The sequence below is a fragment of the Nyctereutes procyonoides genome, unplaced genomic scaffold (assembly GCF_905146905.1).
Source record: "Nyctereutes procyonoides isolate TBG_1078 unplaced genomic scaffold, NYPRO_anot_genome, whole genome shotgun sequence".
Taxonomy (NCBI): domain Eukaryota; kingdom Metazoa; phylum Chordata; class Mammalia; order Carnivora; family Canidae; genus Nyctereutes; species Nyctereutes procyonoides.
The window spans coordinates 29,714,598-29,734,968 of NW_026575030.1; the positions used below are offsets into that span (position 1 = coordinate 29,714,598).

General features: G+C 39.4%; 1 protein-coding gene across 2 annotated transcripts in view; it reads left to right on the top strand.

The window, feature by feature from the left end:
- The window catches only part of LSAMP (limbic system associated membrane protein), a 637,373-nt gene that overhangs the window by 606,798 nt on the left and 10,204 nt on the right, over nucleotides 1-20,371 (top strand). The window contains exon 8 of one of the 2 annotated variants that reach the window (XM_055316365.1): nucleotides 16,740-16,772. The exons of the other annotated variant lie outside the window; for it this stretch is intronic. Within the exon in view, the coding sequence (XP_055172340.1) occupies nucleotides 16,740-16,772 (33 nt within the window). The remainder of the gene's footprint in view (nucleotides 1-16,739; nucleotides 16,773-20,371) is intronic. 2 annotated transcript variants of the gene reach the window in all.

Sequence of the window (20,371 nt, forward strand, 5' to 3'; positions counted from 1 at the left end):
CATTGGAGGGTCTCCCCGCCCCCACCCCCACGCTACATGGCTCATCAAGCTGACTGGGGATAAACATCAGAGTCGCAGCAGGAATGCAGTCCTAAACCCCTTCAAGCTGTGATTAAACAAAAACAAGGCTCAATAAATCAAATGTATTTCTCCTGGGTTTCCTTCATCATATTGCTTGATTTTCTGCAATGATAATAATAATACTGGAATTACACCAAAGGATAATTTGTATTGTCTGTGGCCAATCAGAAATTTTCAAATGTCCTTTCCTATTCGGCCAAAAACAAGACAAAAAAAAAAAAAAATCAATGTGCTTCCCTGCTTCTTAATCTAAAAGATATACATAAATAAATAAAATAGTGTTACATCCTTGATCTGTTTCTGATAGGTGTTTTTCTCCATTAATTTTAATTTAGGTTTATTTATTCTGAAATGAGTCCTGAATTGCATATATTTGCATAAGTACCCCTGACTATATCACTGCAGAAAATCCACTGAATTGTAAAATGAGGAAAGAGTCAGCTCTAAGTGATTGAGGGAACTTTTCTCACTTTGTTAGGCTTAAATCACTTCCTGAGGCCTCTGAGTCCGGGAAGTGATAATACTGCTCTTGTCTCCTCCCCAGAAGCTTACTTGTGCATAGCTTTTCATGTTGGAAGTATACCTAGAGATGCCTTTGCATTTAGAAGGACTGCAGGTTCAAAATGAGGTGACAAAACCAGCATCCGAAAGTTAAAATGAAGTAAAAGAGGAGAAAGGACAAGGACAAAATACCATTGTGTTGTTTTTATCACCCTCAAGTGAGGAATCCCCTTGAGTGTGGGACTCTCTGGGCTCAATCAGCCCATCCTTCTTCCACCACTGCAACTTTAAAAAAAAATTAATAACCCTGGAATGTGTCTCACTTGCTTGCCTCCCATCTGATTATTTATCCCAAGTGAACAGCCTTTCCATTCACTAACCCCGTGTGGCGAGTGGGTTTGGGAAATGTTGAGATTATCTTCCAGGTTCAGGCTTTGCACTGGGTTTGTTCACAGCTGCTTGCCATTCAATTCCTGTTTTTCCATTGATAAAACACATTGCACATGGCTGGGTTTGCATGATTAATACAGCTGTCTAAAGCTTTCTCAGAAAACAAAACAAAACCTCCCAAAATTAAAGTTTAAAAAAAATTAAAATCCAACCCACAAACAAACCAAGCTTGCAGAAATCTGAAGTCCACCTGGCATGTTTCCTCCTGAAGGGAGACCAGTGTCAGAACAGCTAGCTAGCTTCCATCTCCGGTAGGAGGAGGCCATATACCTGCCCTCACCAGGCACTCTCAGATCAGACTCCATTGGGATGGAAGGAAACTGGGAGAAAAATCCTAAAATCAATGCTTTCTGTAGAAAGATAACTAGGTAATCTCTACAGCTTAATTTATTTTCTGTAGGATGTTATCCCAGGTATCAATGAGAAAATGCCTCTTTTCAGCTCCTTATTATAACAGCAGTTCCATCTCATATAATAATAACAATATTAAATAACAATAGCTGACATAGAGAGTGGGTTTCTTATGTACAGAGTTCTGAGGGGTTTTGTATGTATTAACTCAATTAATCCCCACAATCCTAAGAAACTAACATGCACCTTCTTCCACACTTTTTAATCATCAAAGTACACCCAGTCTACACCTCTTGGCATCCAGACACAAATATAAATCTATAGTGCATTATAAATAACCATTATGTATGCATTTGTGTTCATTAGATAGCTCTAGTGAATTTTAAACACTCATCTAATTTATTTTATGTATTATAATGTTTATAGTACATAATACTTTTACCTTAATGTCCATACACTCTTACAAAGTCTGTTTCCAGGCATATCAACACAGAGATGCATGCCCAGCTCACACAGAGATTTATATGAAAGCATTCATCTTTAAAAACATGAGCAGAGCTATCTGGCATCTGCACATCTAATTTCACACACTTATTCAGGCTGATTTACATACACACCTCTATTAATCATGGATAATTACTAGCATTGTTCTCTTTAATTCAGTTTTTCCAACTGTGAAATGGGAAAGAAATTATATTTTTCATGCCTACAAGCTCAGAGCGGTTTTTCAAATAATATACAAAAGAGAGCTTCAAGTTCCTAGAAAGAAAGCACATTGAATTTAAAATAATCATACTCTGATACACATACTTCTTATAATTTTTAAAACTGTTAATACTTAGAGACATACTTGTATCAGATTGCCTGGATATTAGGTAGCTACAAGTTCAGTGTTGGCTTCATTATAGTTTGACGTATTACAGATCCTCGGAATATCTGAAATGCCCACTGCTAGCAAATTTATTTATTTATTTATTTATTTATTTATTTATTTATTTATTTATTTATTTTACTGCTAGCAAATTTAAATACAGAAGTATCCCAAGCCCAAATAAAACACATCCTTTATTGTTTTTCATTGGTATCATCATAGTAAGCTTACAGAATTTAATTTAAATTGTGCATTCTAAGTAAATATATAAATAAATAGTAGAAAAATCTACTATTCAATCTACTATTTCGTTTCTGTATCACTAAACCATTAAATTGTAGTCCAGCAAAAATTACATTAAATGCCTGAAAGTTTGTCCACACTAAGGAATTGGGGGAGCATCCATACCTCAGCCTAAAAATGACCCCATCTCCATTGGAGGAGACTCCCTGCCTCATCCTGCATGAATGCAGTTGTTTCAAGTGGGGTGTGGACAAGAGTTGGCTCTCCTTGCCTCCTGTGGTCACCCCAGCAGACCCATTGCCCCCAGGCCTGATGACAGCTATTCCACCCCAGCTTTGGTACATGAATCCCCCATTAGAGATATTCACCCCCGCACCATAATGCAAGAAACCCTATTGCTACCCAGGCCTCTCTTCCAAACTCCCTTGGCTCCAGCAGCACCTGGAGACAATGCCCCCTGCTCCCTCCACAGTGCTGCTCTCCATATCCACCCAGCTTTGTTCTGGAAACTCCTGAGAGGGCTGGAGCTCACTCATCTCAGGGAATGTTGCCCCTGGGCCCTGGCTTAAGGCTATACTCCTGATCTCTTTGCTCACCCCAAGGGCTCTCTCAAAGCCCACTGCCCCCTCTACAACTCCTAGGAGGTACCATTCTTCTCACTCTGGGTCCTGCCCCTGCCTAGCAGTGTCCTAGTTCTCAACAGCTTAGGGAAGCTCTACACAGAGTAACGTGGAACCAGGCACAGGGAAATTTGGTATAACTCAATCAGTGTCTCTAACTATGTAAGCAATAAGGTCCTAATAAAGTATTCTGGGGTGCAGGTTGTTCTGCAAAAAAAAAAAAAAAAAATCACAATGTTCTCTATTGTGTGACATGTGTGCGCACCACACACACATACACACACACACACACACACTCATACACTCATACTTACAGTGAATGTTCATCATGCACACCTCCACCTGTCAGATTGACCCAAAATCATCACTCTAAAGAACTTGCCCTTTTTTCTGGTCAAAGGTGTAAAGCACATCCCGGAAAAGGTTTTCATTTTCAAACACATCTCTCCTTTCCCACTAGTAGGTGGGGGGGAAAGGAGGGGCTTTGCTTTTACTGATAGTACTTGGAAAGTAGTGTTAATACAAGTTTACAGCAAAATCATAAGCCCTGACTAACACACATGAAGATCATTAAGAGCTGACATTAATACCTGATGACCATCTCTGATTCCCTTATGGGGAGCAACAGGCTGACTTCCTCCTGATTTTCTTCAGTGGCTGGGAACCAAGTAGGATGGCTGTGTCAGTACTTCACCTAGAATCAATACTTCACCTGCCAACACAGTGATTCAGACCCAACTGTAACAGGCATATCTCACTGTTGAATCCATTTCTGTGCCTTACTCTTCTCAGCTCTGCACTCTTCCTTCTGCTGTGTTTCCTGAACAATTCTGATTCTCTCCCTGTTAAAATTTGCCAGCAAGAATAAACCTGAAATTTATTCACACTATTATTTAAATGTCCAGCAGCAGCTTGGAAGTGTTACCTCTCTCAGAATTTACATTTAGCTTCAAGCTAAATGGCTAAAAATCTTACAGCATCAATTTAAAGGTAGGAGAATTTTTTGTACAGGGACCCTTTTCCAGTGCTTTTTCCTATTTTCCTAGTCTGTTTCTGCCTATACTAGTCAGATTTTCCTGGTGATCTCCCTGTACTTAGGCTTTGCTGTGCTATGTAGATTTCTAGAGCCAGCAGGGATTTGAAGATGAATATATTTTTTTAAATCCCAGCTCCCACTAAATTTTAATTTGATGGAAATATTTCTCTTCTATGAGCTTTATGGGAAAAAAAAATCTTTCAAAGTAACAATTACATTTGGGGATTAAGTTTAAGTAATTGACAGTCTTGTCTTTTTAATTAAAAGGAATAAAGCTGCCTAAGAAGAGCTCAGTGAGATTTGCAGCAGAAAATGTTGGCATGATGCCCCCAAAGGGTAAAAAGACCAGGATCAGGAATGGACAGAGAATGCTGATGCACGTCCCTCTGGTCTTAGGGTGCACCCCCAGCAGAGCTTGCCCTGGTGCTGCATCAGTGTGCCATTTAGCCGGAGGGTAGCATTGTGTTGTGAGGAGCATTGCTGGGTGTAGACAGGAAGGAGGTCCTCTCTTTGGGAGCTGTGCTCTAGGTTCAGAGACATCATATGGAGCAAGAGCCCTTGAAGGAAGTGGCACTACTTAGAGTAAAAAAGAATATATACTCTTCCAGGAATCGACGGTCTCAGCTCCTGACAAATGTCCTATTATAACCCCTCAAAGTATAAACTTGAATTTTAGCCTGGCCTGTGGCTCTCTTTCTTTTTTTACCTGAAATTCGTATTCCTGCTCTCTGTACTCCTTGATTTTCTTTTTCTGTATATTTTACACCATATATACTTTTCTCGTTGACATCCTTCAAATAAAACCAAAGAAAAGGTTTTGATAGTATTAGCATTCACTTCTAAACACTGGTTAGCAGCCACGTAAGCAAGGCCATTATCCCATCTATCTGGAGGACGCGTCTACTTCTGAAGAGGCAAGATACAAATTAACCTTAGTAACAACTTCCCTTACACAGTCACTCCAGCCTCACAGTGGTCTTTCATCATCACAAGTCATTTGTAGGTATTAAATTAAAGGAGCACCTCCATCAGGGGGAAAAAAAATCAGCTTAAGTGGTCCCACCTTACATCTCCCCTTGTACACTGCTGTGAGGAAACACACCTGCCAAGGAAGAACACAGCATGACATAATGAGTTTGGAATTCCAATTTAAGGTGTTCATACGTACCCAGATGTATGATGGGAGTACGCAGGCCACTCGCTAGGACTCCACTGAGAATTGTCAGCTTATATCCACCGCAAATCAGTGGGGGGAGAGACTTTACAAGTCATTTATCACGCTTCCTAATTGGACCCTGGGGAGCCAAGCATCGCTGTAGTTTACTACACTGTTTTGCTTATTACTATGCTGATTGTAGAGGAAAACACTTCCCACACCTCTGTAACACATATGTACCTTCTAACCCCTAAACATCACCACTGAGTATCTACTATAAATCATAGCTGTCCATCCCTTCTACTTTATCTGTCCTATGCTTGTAACAATGATTCTAAATTAACCACTCACCTTGCAAACCTGGCAGTTCCAGGATGACTTTTTAAGCTGCCTAAGAGACATTGTTTGGGGCAACAGTAGCATCCTGTGGATTAAAAAAAAAAAAAAAAAAAAAGGAAATAGCTGTGTCTTGGCCAACTGTTCATTCTGTGTACCATCCCATCCTCTATAGGCCACAAAACACCAAGCATGCCCAGCCATGTTCTATGTTGGAAAATTGCTTGGCCATTCTAAAATGTTTTCTTGATTATATGTGCAGAGTTCTATAACTTGGAAGCAGGGAATCTTTGGAGAACAGAAACAGCTATAGAAAGAAAGGAAAGAAAGAAGAAAGGGGGGAGGGAGCGAGAAAGGAAGGAAGGAAGCAGAGAAAAAAGTAAATAAATAATAAGGAAGGAAGGAGAGAAGTGGGAAAGGAAGGAAGAAATCAAGAGGTATCTTGCATGTTGAATCACAAGTTAGAAAGCAACTTGGGAGATTTGTTCTATTTTCCTCGGTGGAGTTCCAGAACACAGGTAAGTTTATCATTGAAAGCTGTTCATTGTTGCCGTGCTGAAAAAGAGCAATCTCATTCACTGGAGGTTGGTCTTCCCTTAGAGAATCAACCCTCCCCTGCTAAGTCGTTCCATTAATACTGTGACTCCTTGCTCTGTGTTATATGTACTCTCCACTTGCTTTTGCTTTGTAGAGTTTCTTTTAGAGTTCACATTTTCTTTTTCTTGAGATTTCTAACCATTAGGAACACCAGAAAGAGACTTCATTCTCGATGGGCAGTGCAAGGAATTTCTGGCCCAGCAATGCACAATATTTCGATTACACCATTCATTCACTCAAAAAAATAACTATCCTAGTGCTTGCTATGTGCCAATCTCTGAAGCATCGTGTTGGGAGTGACTGTGGAGAACAAGCAAGACACAGCCTCTGCACTAATAGAGCTTACAGACCAGATGGAGCAAATGGACTGCTGTGTTAAGCAGTCACAAAAAAAGTCTGCTAAGCTTAACATACCTGTGTAGTATTCGGGGAGCACGGGACAGGGACACCTTAGCTAGCCTGGACTCATCGGGGAAGGCTTCCAGGTGAAAGGGAACTTTATGGTAGGTAGCACTATGCTGGATGAGTTTTCTGGAAAAATGCTGAAAGCCTCTTATCTGGGAGAACATCTAGAGAAAACTTTCAGCCTCTCAACAGGGAGGTTTGATGGTAAATTTTAATTTTAGTTGTAGGAATGGTCAGGTTGTAGGGAGCCATCAGTATTTGCAAGGAGCTGCTCCAGAACCTGGTGGTGATATTATATTTGGAGTCAATGACACAGCAGGAGTATGAATCACTGAGGCATCCTGGCACTTTAAGTAATGAAGTCACTTGGGAAGGGTCCAAAACATAACTCCCTTTATCAAGTTCTGGACTGTGGTGGTTAGGGCCATAGAGGTAGGTCCAAGGGTAACTCAGAGCATACCACCTTTTTAAATCCCTTATCTTCTAATTTCCAAAAGCCTTAAACCCCCCTAGGAAATACCACAAATTCATTTGTTATCTCTGCATTCAAATTCTGCAGGCCAGTTACCTTGCTTTATGGTACTTGAATAATTTTTTTTATTTTGAAACATACAAAATAAAAACATGCATTACATGGATTAAAGACACTCTTGAATCCCTTAGAATTTAAATCTGAAATGTATTCTAAAAAGGATCTGCAATTCACAGTTTAGGGCCAGGAAATGAAAAGAGAGGCAGAAAACCAGAAAGGATGAAAATCTCCAGAGACCTACCCAAACCTGTGCTTTTAATCCTTTTTAGCAAGTCAAATAAATGAAGGCACAAAAGGCTTTAAAATATACATAAAAATATATGTTTTTAAACATGGAAAATATATTTTGTACCGACAGCTAAGTAGCTTTGGGGCTGGGAGGTAAGGGAGTTAATTCTTTATTAAGTGAGATGGTCTTTAATTCCACAAGGGCAAAAGGCCAGAATTGTACCCACAGGGGTGAAGGGTGCATTCTAGATACAGGGACAGAAGCACTCGTTTCTTCTGTAAGACCGAATACTTTACTGACAGCTGATTCAAATAAATTCTGGAGTTTTTCTAATACGTAGTTTTAGGTGGAGTGGCCCAGGGAAACTCCTTTATTAAACGTAGATCCTTGGGCATTCTCTAACATTTTAATTCATTGATTATTAAAAATTAAATTTCTCAGGCTAAATAAGAAAACTGTAGGATTTGAGAAAGTTGACTTACTGTAAGAGACTTAATGAAGCCCTCTCTTTATGGTGGGAGTGCTCAGCGAATCTACACCTTCTGTAACAACCCCTATCACCTTTGAGCAGAGCCCATAGCGGTTAAAGTCAAATCACACACCTACACTTACTCTACAGTGCAATTACATCAAGCCTACAGTCAGGAGGACCTCATAAACCCATTTAATACATTTTTTATTGCATTGCCATTTCGTGTTGTTTAAGACCATGTTCCTTTCAGAAACTCAGCCTTACCCGTCTTAGCTTTTGTTTGGTTTTGCTCTATGATACCAGCCAACTAAAAAAGGGAGGGAAAAAAATTCAATATCCTTGAAACGATGTCAACCCAAAGCCAAATATTATTTTCTTTTCCCTAGATTTAGAGGGTTTTAAAAAAATTCATTGATATACTTTTATAAATACTTTTCTATTCTGATCACGAATGTTATACATCCTCATTATGGAAGAATTTGAAAATATCTGAAACTATAGGGAAGAAAACAAAGGTCATCCATAATGTCTCTCCTCAGAGGTAACATCATTAATATGACATAAACAAAGGTGTCATCTGAAGGTTTGAGATGTCAGTGTGCTATAAAATATTTAAGTTCAAACACCTAAGCCATTCTGCTTTCTGCCCTTTCCGAGGCTGGGCGTCTTTCTGTGACTTGCCCAAGCTCATAGCTGTCTCCACAGCTACAGACAAACCCACAGCACTTCCAGTTCTGAATCAAACCTGACCCATCCTACCAGAGGTTTCCCCCCGTGTCACCTCCAGGATTTCCAGTGACAGTTCCCCCTTGCAGATGTGGGAGTGCCTACATTCCCTTTCTAAATTGGTGTACTATTTCCCCATTTATAAATTTGTCTTTTTTTAATGAAACGAGAATTAAGTGCTTTTTGTTTTTGTTTCTGTTTTTTTTTCTGATTCTCTTTACTGTAGAATATTTGGTTTACAGGAGATTGGTCCACAAATTCATAAGGATAAATATTTTATTTCATATTATGCAATAAGAAATTATGTCAGCATTAATTCTGGTTTGGGTTTATTCTTTCATTCAATAAGAAGTTATCACCCAGGGTGACAAATATTCGGCTAAATAATTCATGGCTCCAACTCACTCCTAAATAGCATCAAACATGTGAAGTCCACTTTGGGCTGACTGTTAAGGGGAAAAACCTTTAGAAGTATTTGAAAGTAAAGCTAGGATTCCTTTTATGACCCAAAGTAAGCTAAGGGAGGCCAACTTCCTTTCTCAAATATTGATGACATACTAACACTTTTTAGTTTTCCCAGCCAGTTTGAAATATTCTCTTAGTAGTTATGATAATGGTCCACCTATGAACTAAGAAAATAGGAATCAGGGTATCTGACTGGCTTAGTCACTAAAGCACGTGACGCTTGATCTCGGGGTTGTGAGTTCAAACCCCATGCTGGGTGTAGAGCTTACTTTTAAAAAACCAGCCACAGGGTTTTTTGTTTGAAAAAACCAACAACAACAACAACAAAAACAAGAATAGCTTAAGGTTGAGGTTTAGACCTATTTCTCTATTTTGGCTCCCCCCATCGCTGAACTACACCCAGAATGGTTACTGTGATTCTCAGAGAACGTTACTCCAGGTATTAGGCATTGGGGTTTGTACAACATGAATATAGTACATGGGAGAAAATTAAAACAAAAACACTAAACAAAACAAACCCCCAAACTTCAACAATCTAAACAGAAATCACAGGCATATCTTTTTCTATGTCAAAAAACCAATAATAATAATACTTGTAAGTATAAGTTGCTGTTGCCTAAAGCCTCTGAGTGGGGAAATCTGAAAGAAAGAAATTAATAACTTTCTAAGCTTGAAAGCAGCTTTGAAAATTGAATTAATAAATATCCTGCTTTAAGCCACTGTAATAATAAGGGTTTTGTTTTTCAAAACTGTGACCAAAAAAAAAAAAAAAAAAGTTGGAGCACATAAAACATAAATTCCCATCAAGAAGCCTCACAAATGTTATGCTTTAGGTCTTCATCATCAGCAAAGGAGGAAGAGGCAGCGCATAGAATCTTCATTTCTTTTATTAAGGATAAAAGGGTTTTTGTTTTTTTTTTTTTTTGATAAAAGGGTTTTAACCCCATGCCTCTCTTACTTGTTCCAGGCAACTAGAAGGTAACATCCCCATTGAAGCCAGACTTGCCATCTCTTCTGAACACACAGTCTTAGTATTACTATTGCCCAGAAGGGGGGGGGGGGACGAAACAAAACAGTGCAATTAGTCATTTTAACTCCTCAGACTTACATGTCATTTTAAAAACCTAAGGCACATCAGATGACCAGTCTTATACAAAGAGTTGTGTCATACACGACGGGAGTGAGGCTGTTTCCTTGTGGCAGATTAAAAAGTGAGCCATTCATGTTCAAGTAAACATGGAACTAGAACAACCACAGAAACAATAGAGACCCCAAAGCTCTGTGCATCCTACACACAGCGGGAACGAGGGCTTAGACGCAGAGACTTTGAGGTAAGTAGCTAAGAGCCAAGAGTCAAAGCACTGACAATCAATTCTTCTCCTTATGGACTTATTGTACCCTCATCTCCTCTACAGATAGAACTCAAAGGAGGCAAAATGCCAAAGTTCTTCATAAACCTAGACTTGAACATTCCCTAGGACAATAAGGGATTTTCCAAACTGTAAACTCTAGAGTTTCCGGGAATGCATCTCTCTCACTTTCATATCACTAACTTCAATTTCCGGGCAGAGAGAGAGAGACAGAGAGAATGAATCACACATCATGGAAGATGAGAGGTAAGAAGTCTTCTGGCCTTAGAACAATAAAAGAAGCTTGAATTTCTACCTTCTAAGGTTTCAATTTTCATTAGTCCAGAGGATATTCTCTTTTTTATTTCTTTTTTCTTTTAGAGAGGGAGAGATGGGGGGAGGGTAGGAGGGGCCGAAGGCAAAGCAGAGAATCTTTTTTTAGATTTATTTTTTATTTCTTTTAAAGATTTTATTTATTCATGAGAGACACAGAGAGAGAGGCAGGGACACAGGCAGAGGGAAGTAAGCTCCTTGCAAGGAGCCTGTTATGGGACTTGATCCCAGGACCCCAGGATCATGACCTAAGCCAAAGGCTCAACCACTGAGCCACTCGGGCATCCTGGCAGAGAGAGAATCTTAAGCAGGCTCTATGCCCAGTGCCTAGCCCAATTTAGGGCTCAATCTCATGACCCTGAGATCATGACCTGAGCTGCAGTCAAGAGTCAGACATTTAACCAACTAAGCTACCCAGGAGACCTAGTCTAGGGGTTATTATATTCTTTTTTAAAAATATTTTATTTATTTATTCATCAGAGAGAGAGAGAGGCAGAGACACAGGCAGAGGGAGAAGCAGGCTCCATGCAGGGAACCCGATGTGGGACTCGATCCCGGGTCTCCAGGATCAGGCCCTGGGCTGAAGGCGGCGCTAAACCGCTGAGCCACCTGGGCTGCCCTCTGGGGGTTATTCTTAAGCAAAGCTCAACCATCCAGAAAGTTTTCTACCTGACCAAATTTGGGGACTGATGAAAGGAAGTCCTAGTCCCATTTGGCTCTTTCAATACCTGATTTCCCAACAATAATTTTGCCTTTCCAGTAGAGCATGATGGTTCCAAAAGAAGAATAGAATCTCCCTCTACCTAGAATCCTAGCTAGGATAGATCTGGAGGTACTAAATGATTCAATCACTCATTTGTGATTCATCCACTCATTTGCTTCATCCACTCATCTATGCATGGGCATCTATTCAGCAAATCTATTGGTCACTTACTCCGTGCTAGAGAAATAGTGAGCTGAGACTACAGGACTACACTAGTAAACAAGGAAAACATGGTCTATGCCAAATAGAGAGGCTGAATCAGCTCTTTCTGATGCTACAGGTTTGTCTAACACAGCTGAGTATAAAGAATCTGAAAGTTAAAAGTCGAAAACAGATTAACAAATAAATTTCATGACACTTGCCTTTTCTAATATTGAATTCTTTCCCCCGTTGCCTCCTTGGACCCCATCAGCAGGAACTAAAGTCTAAGATATGGCAATAATGCTTCCAGAGAATTCTAGGGCTTTCTCTGTACTAAATCCCCCCAAAGTTTTGTATTGAATTGTACAATTGAATTGCTGCAATAGATTTATCTTTTTATTCTTTGCTTACTTTGTTAAGTGTACTTGCTAAAGCAAGATTGATATGTGGTGAGATGTTTTCCTGAAAGGTATAAAAAATCATAGGCTTCAAGTGTGTTCTATTGAGTGTGCCCAGGGAATCCCTGCATAAATAATATCCTTGGCAAGTCAGCTTTACTCAAGAATTTGGAATCACCTTAGCACTACGAAAAGAAGAATAGTTTTCATTTGTTAAGGACCACAATTTTCCCCCCTTTTCTGTAAGAAGAGGAAAGACTCTTTTTGGAAATGTAAGGTTTCAAGCTGACTGAAAAGTTTTTATTTTTCCCACTATTGCCACCTGCTGGACAAAGGCAAGTCCTTTAGACAGCACATAGGAACATGTCTTCATTTTACCACAAGATGGTAGCACACAACCAAGTTTTCAAAGTACCAGGCTCAAAACATTCAGGGTTTTGCTTCTCAAAACAGAATGTTCTATTCCAACAGAAGAGGATGAATAGGAAATGATAGTACAAAATAAGCACTCTGTTTTCCTAGAGATTAATGTAATTCCCACTCAAGATCATTAGTGTTTCAATCACAAAGAAGGAAATCTTGCTATTTTCAATGACCTGGATGGAACGAGAGGCTATTATTCTAAGCGTAATACGTCAGTCAGAAAAAGACAGGTATCATATGATTTCACTCATATGTGGAATTTATGAAACAAAACAGATGAACATAGGGGAAGGGGAGGAAAAAATAAAATAAGATAAAAACAGAGAGGGAGGCAAACCATAAGAGACTTTTAACTCCAAAGAACAAACTGACCGTTACTAAAAGGGGATGTGGCGATAGGCTAGCTGGGTGATGGGCATGAAGGAGGACACTTGTTGGGATGAGCACTGGGTGTTGTATGTGAGTCATGAATCATTGGATTCTGCTCCTGAGACCAGTGCTGCGCTGTGTGTTAACTAACCTGAATTTAAAAAGAAAAAGAAAAACAATGATCAGTAATGTTTCATAAGCCAGTTTATTTATTGCAATAGGAAGTACTACCTAAAATTTAACTGGTAAGCTAGTTTGCTTTTTATTTTTTTTAAGATTTTTTTTATTTTTTTACTTCTGCATGAGAGACACAGGTAGAGGGAGAAGCAGGCTCCATGCAGGGAGCCTGATGTGGGACTCGATCCCGGGTCTTTAGGATCAGGCCCTGGGTGGAAGGCGGTGCTGTACCGCTAAGCCACCCGGGTTGCCCCTAGTTTGCTTTTTAAAGGTATTTCAAGCAGATGCATAATTTTTATCTAATATCTGGTGATATTCTCTTCAAAGAGCATAATATTTGGGCAATGTATTTAAATCCTTCTTTTCATGAACTCTTTAGTTAGTAGGGGAGTTTCTGTTCCCTAAGAGAAATATTTAGAGCATGTAGACTTTTATCCAAACCTGTGTCACTGACTGGTTAACCCAGGTGTATGGCTGGTTTTCTCCTGACCAAAAAGCTGTCTGGTCAGTCCATTTCCCTATCACTTCAGCATGCTAGCATCGCTAAATGTTTTATTCATCCTTACTGCTGCAGTAGAATTATTTATTTATTTTTCATTCTTTGGCTCTGCTCTGCTATAGTTTAGCTGTTAAGATATATTTTCCTTTTTTTTTTTTAAGATTTTATTTATTTATTCATGAGAGACAGAGAGAGAGAGGCAGAGACACAGGCAGAGGGAGAAGCAGGCTCCATGCAGGGAGCCCAAGGTGAGATTCGATCCCGGGTCTCTAGGATTAAGCCCTGGGCTAAAGGCACACATGGCAGACGCTCAACCACTGAGCCACCCTGGCATCCCCCAAGTGTTCTTTACATAAAGATGGTCCTGTTAGGGATCTATGGCTCTTTGAGTGAAAAGCAATCACTCTATGACCTTGCAGCATCCTTATATATTCCAAAGAATGATAAACTAAAAAGCTTGACCAAAGAGAGAAGGGCAGTTGCCCTTTGCACAAGAGCAAAGCCAAACTGTCTCCAGTTGATACTGAATCAGTTAAATATGCCAGCAAGAACCCTAGAGTTATATAGGCTATTCCATGGCCTTGCTTTCATAAAAATACCTGAGGGGTATTGTAGGATAGTGGACAGGGTTCTAACTGGGAGAAGTGAGAGCCCTAAATTTCAGTCTCAGCTTTACTCTGCGTGACCCTGGGTAACTGATTAGCCTCTCTGGGCCTCAGTTTTCTCATATTATGCTAAATACATTCTCTACAGTGCCTTTTCAACAATTTTAAGGCAACATGTTTATTTCAAAGAAAAGTAGTCAGAGCAGGTATTATGAAAGAAAAGAAGTGTTAATGTGTTTAATATACAATTGAAAAATCAGTGGTCAGATGATCAGCGTGGTCAATAGGTAGAGTTGTTTTATAAATGAAACAGTATTTTATATCTTGATGGCATCTGGCTTCACTTCCAGAGTGAGAGTGACATTGGTTCCTGGCTTTTGCTAGGAGAGGAGCAGAATTCTCACTACATCCTTCTGTATGGGCTCCCACACAGAAGACTTGAATTCCTTGTGCAAGTAAGACTAACTCTTCAAAGACAGAAGGATGAAGAACAGATGTCAGTGGCTTGGAGCATCTTCAGAAGTGCATCTAGAGGTCCACCAGCAATCATAATACAAAACAACATTCACGGGAGGATCCCCCCACCCCACATCTGACCAGTTTAGGAAAGCTGTCCTTATGTGTAGATACAGCTCGCTCTTAGGAACAGCCTGGCTTACGCTAGTTTTGCTAATGCTGAATTGTAGCCAAATGTTTTCAAAACTTCAGACCCTAGGGGAATTATGCCCTTCTTATAGCCATCATAAAAATATAGGAAAACTGCATGCTGTTTGAGGGCTTCTCCTTATGGCCTCCTTTGGATAGACAAATGGAAAATCTGCGAAGGAAATAGACTGCACTGAACCTCAGAAATTTTGCAGACCTAATCCTGAAGGTCTGAACCCTTTGTACTAAATTAGATAATAATTTAGCTACTCAGGTGCTCTGTTTTTTTTAACAGTCTTAGCCCCTCTGTTAGGAGATTGCTTGACATATATTTATTTTTCCCATATTTCAGTGATTCTAAATCTATTTTGGCCCATTGTAATTCTGAGTGCCCTCATGCATGGACTGTACTATCATAAGGAAAGAGCAGAGACAGCCCCTGCTTCCATGGAACTCACAGGCCAGTAGTGAAGACAAGCATTAATCAAAACCTCAGCCAAAATTATTTGAATTTTAAGCTGAGATGAATGTCATGAAGGAGAGCAGGGCTTATATAATAAAGGCACTTAATTTTATTAAGGAGGCTAAGGAAGATGTCCCTGAATTCTGAAGGATGAGTAGGGTTCCTAGTGGTGAAAACATTATGCCATCGGCCCTACAACAACAACAAAAAACATGATACCATGGAGAATGAAGGAGGACTTGTGATGAGGCTGGAGAGATGAGAGAGTAGAGTCATGGATGCCATGCTAAGGATTTGGGTCCTTATCCTGGAAGACACGAGAAAGCATGAGCAAGTTTCAAGCCGGACAATGAGGTAACCAGATGTCCAATTCAAAAAGCTCTCTTCAGCCTCAGAGTTCAGTCACTTTACTTCCTTAGTGAAAGCATGTTATTGAGGGGTGCAAGGCTATGCCCTGATCCTCACGGAGAAGACAATCCATATCCCACAGCCATGGTTTGGGCTCCTATATCTAACTACCCACTCAGCTGGTCCTGAAAGTCAAAGTGGTATCCTATGGAAAATGTCCACATTTACTTCTAAAGATCTAACAGTATCGATAAAGACACAAAAGGGAATTCAGGTATTTACTGGTATGAGCTCTTCCAACCCTGAGACTTAAACATTCAACAAGTTTTTACTTGTTTACTGAACACATATTTACTGAACACATATTGCATGTCAGACTCTAATCTAGGCACAGGGATACATCGTTTGACCCGATAGACACTGTTGCTGCCCTCACAGAACATATATTCTAATGGAGGAGATAAACTTTAACCAAGCAAATAAGTAAATGTATAAAAGGATACCAAGTACTGCTAAATGCTAATAATACTAATAAATCACGGTAACGGAATAGAAAGTGACAGAGGGTACCATTTTGACAAAGTGATGGGAGAACTCCTTCCTGAGTTGGTGTCATGTCAGCACAAATCTGAATGAAGTCATTGAGTGGGCCATGCAGAGATGTGGGTGAGAAACATCACAAGCACATAATACAGCAGGTGCACAACTTGTAAAGCTGGAGTGGATTTAGTGTGTTAGGAGAAAAACAAGGGCAAATGGCTTGAGTGGAGTAAACCAAGGGCAAGATGGCAGGATGGAGTTGGAGGCCAGACACATTCTATCATTCCATTAAGTTTCAGTCAAGAGTCCTTCTACGTGCCATTCTCAGGGTCCTTGTTCTTGTCTATACACAGAACAGGTAACATCAAGGATTTGTAGCTGGAAATTATTTTTACCACTCCCAAGTGCACATTTGTTCCAACAAAACAATATCTTTCCACCTGCCTTTCTTTCGATCTCTACTAGTGTGTGTTTCTATTAGAATGTTCTTTCCACCTTTTGTCCCATTCTCCTTTCAATGGAGAGTATCAGATTACCTTTGTGCTTATTCTCAATTAATACAAAAAAAAATTTGATCTGTTTTTTTTTTTGTTTTGCTAAATGTTTCTTTTTTAGAAATTGGCACCACCGTGCACTTCAAGCAAAAAGGTATGGTTCTTATTTCTGATTACCTACTGTATGTTAGAATTAAGATTTCTTAGCCATGTACTGAGGTCTTATACAATTGAGTTTATTTCATCTCAATAATTTGTGATAAGAATTCCCATAATGGTTTTGCCACTATGTTTCCCAGATTGTGAACTTTCTCAGTCACACACACACACACACACACACACAAAGCCCAGATCTAACCCATGACCCCTATATGCCTTTTGACAGCTATTTATTTTTAAATCTCTGGAACTGAATAAGTTATTTCCCCTCCCACTCTCCATGTCCTAAATGGCCGTAGTTAATTCTTGCAGAGCTGCACTTTTGGCAGTGTTCACTGCCCAGTGACCAGTCTCGCAGAAGAGACAGAGAGCCTACTCACTGTCCCTTGCTGGCTATTAAAGAAGAGACACTGCTAAAGGAAATAAAGTAGCATCTCCTAAAATGAAGCACTTGAACAGTTAATATTCTCCCTGCCTCAGTGCTTTTCCATGTCTTCGTAGGCCCTCTCTCTCCCTTCTGCGTACACCCAGGCTGGTGATGTCTCCCAGGAACTGTGCCACCTACCTCCATCAGCCATGTGACACAATAATCCCCCTACATAATAAATCCTACGAAGACAATGCAGTCAGGTTAACACTTCATAAACCAGAACCTATGATGCAAACAATTACCAATTCCCGAGATGCCCTCTTTACAAGTCCAACAGAAATCCCTGATTGTGTCTGTCTCCAAACCAAAGCCACAGAGGAACCTGCATGGCCAGATAGCACCCTCCTTAAGTCCTCATGGCTACCCACTTGGATTGGTAATTGTCTTATATGAAGATGTTTTCTTCTCTGAGCCTCAAAGGGGATGAGCCAACCAAGGTCATTCTCAATTGTGAAAACCTATTCTTGTGGGACTTGTACCCTACCAGTGACTAACAGCCACAGAGATTATGGACACTTTGTTGTTTACTCCCGGGAAAGGGTCAGCACCTTGTTTATAACCAGCTCTAACAGGTCTTCACAGAAGGCAGTAAGGACAAAGCCATCAGGAATACATACATTGAACCAAGATCATCTGGGGCAAGAAGGTGTAAACTCCTGTCCCCTTCAGCCCTTCTTCACTCCCCAATGCCATGATTATCAATTACATTTGAATTTTAAATGGCTAATGTTAGTGGAACATATGATACCTAGTGTTTTGAAATGGATTGAGGAATAGGGGATAGGGTTTTATTTCAATGACCTAGTGTCACCCAAAGGAATTCTAAGTATTGACCTAAAATTTCAAAATTTTGTACGCTAAACTATTTGATGCTGTTTTGATGGAAAAGATGTGATGGACTTTACCATGAGAATACTTCAGGCTTATCCAAAACTCACTTTATAGAGAGGGGAGGTAATGCAAAGAGGAGGCCAAATTTAATTCTAACACATATTGCTCACATTAAACATCAACATATCCCCTCTTCTGTGCTCCAGCCTGGAGAATATAAGCTTTAATCTCCAATTCATTTCCCCTGAGGAAGCTGTACTGGCTGAACATAGAAAGCAGGTGGCGCCAAAGTCAATCTTATCAGGCTTCCCTTTCACTATGGCTTCCTAGGAGAGGGCAGCGCCTTAGCCTGCACATCCAGCTAATAACTAAGAGAGATTTTAGAAGATTGTTGTTCTCTTTTGCTGAACGATTGTTTTGTATTTTGAGTTTTTCTTTTATTTTCAGACACTCAGTCAGCACTTAATAATTCTAAGAATTCAAACTTAAACTCACCTGGTCTTTCTTTTTTTTTTCTTGTATGACTCAACTGCATACAGGAATAAAATTATTATTGACCTTGATTCCTTAGTGGCTGAAAGGAATGCCCGAGGATCATTGAGGCTGTGATTAATGATATTCTTTAAGAATGATTATTTTGAATAAATCTAGTCCAGGAAAAGAGCCCTAAGGACTCAGGAGAAGCAACAGAAATGCATTGGCTAGATTTGAATGAAGCACAAAGTGTTTCCAAGTGCATGCTCTCCAAAACAGGTGTTGGGAAATCACCTTGTACTTTCTTCAAGATTTTCTTGAAAGACAGTCAATTGGCTGAGCATCCTGCATCGAATTTACTGTGTAGAGACTTGCCGAAAATTCTCATATCTCACACAATTTCAGGATGTTTTAGCAACCTTGTCCTTAATCACAAATTCCCTTGTAAAAGCATTGTCGTGGCAAAGTGCAGTCCAGCAATCACCGTGATACAGAGTCTCACTTATCATCCTGTCCTGAGGTTGAGAATCTTGACCTGGTGTGTTGACTCAAGATTCTCAATCTTGCTCCAGCTGAATTTTGCCTCTTCAGGTCAAACTTTAAAAGCCTTGACCAGATTCACAAGCTAATACCTTTGATTCAGGGGTATTTCATGGCTTTCTGTAATCTAAGCTTCTATAGTTAATAGTAGTATGATGGTGCTACCGTTTATTGAATGTTTACTAGATACCACACATATAAGTGTGCTCACATACACGAAAACACATATAGAATGTGGCTAAATGCCAAGATATGATTTTTGTCTGTTGTATGAAAACCGTGTAGCAATTTTTGAATTGTGGTTCTATTTGCCCATCTATTCTTAAGGCTAATTTATGTTTACAGACTCTTGCTTTCATTATATCTGTCAGTATATAAAAGCACTTGCTGAGCCTGGCCATCTGGTGTGGGAAATAAGATTTATCATTTGCATTTCCACAAATAAGCAGAAATTTCATAACTATGAACTAAAACATAATTAATGATTTTGCTGATTATTCTTCCCTGAAATAGCCATTAACTGAAGTAGTCTCCTATGCAGTCATATATATCTATAATTGCATACACACTTGTGATGATTCTCCAACTATCATTCATTTACCCTTGCATTTTTTCAAGCTATTTATTTACTCTCAAAACCAATTATGAAAAGAGCAAGTCATATAAGCACATCAAATAGCTATATGAGAGCACTTAATAAATAATAATTGATACAAATGAAGATACCTTTAATAGATCCACAAAATGCATTTCAAATATATAATAATAATTCTACAAGAATGAAATTATTAGCACAGTCATACTGAGATTTCCTATATATATCATAGACTAGCATGTGAAAGTAACAGTTAATTCTCAATTATGTCTATTAAAAGACCAATAAAATATATGTACAGTATATCATATGTGTATATATGAGTATGCATATAACATATATACCTCTCTTTGTATCTGTGAATATATATGTGTACATACATTAGCAAGAATGTTATACATGAACATTTAGGCTCATCTATGTATGTATTATATTTTTCAATGTTGCAATTTTGGCTTTATCAAATATTTACTGCCCTTCAAATAAAATGATCAGACTAGACTTTTTAGACGTCCCCAGGTACACTCAACTCCAAGACGTCTGAAAGATACTGTAGCCTGTCCCAGCACTAAAAGTGAGATTAAGGAAACAGGCAAAATTAGACTCTTACTAAAACCCTTCTGTTTCACACCATCCCTAGGGAAAAACAAAAATCATTTTTGCTTAGTCCGGTCAGGCCTCAGTTTGTGTGTAGTCTTTCTGTTTTGGAAGCTGTCCTGACCCG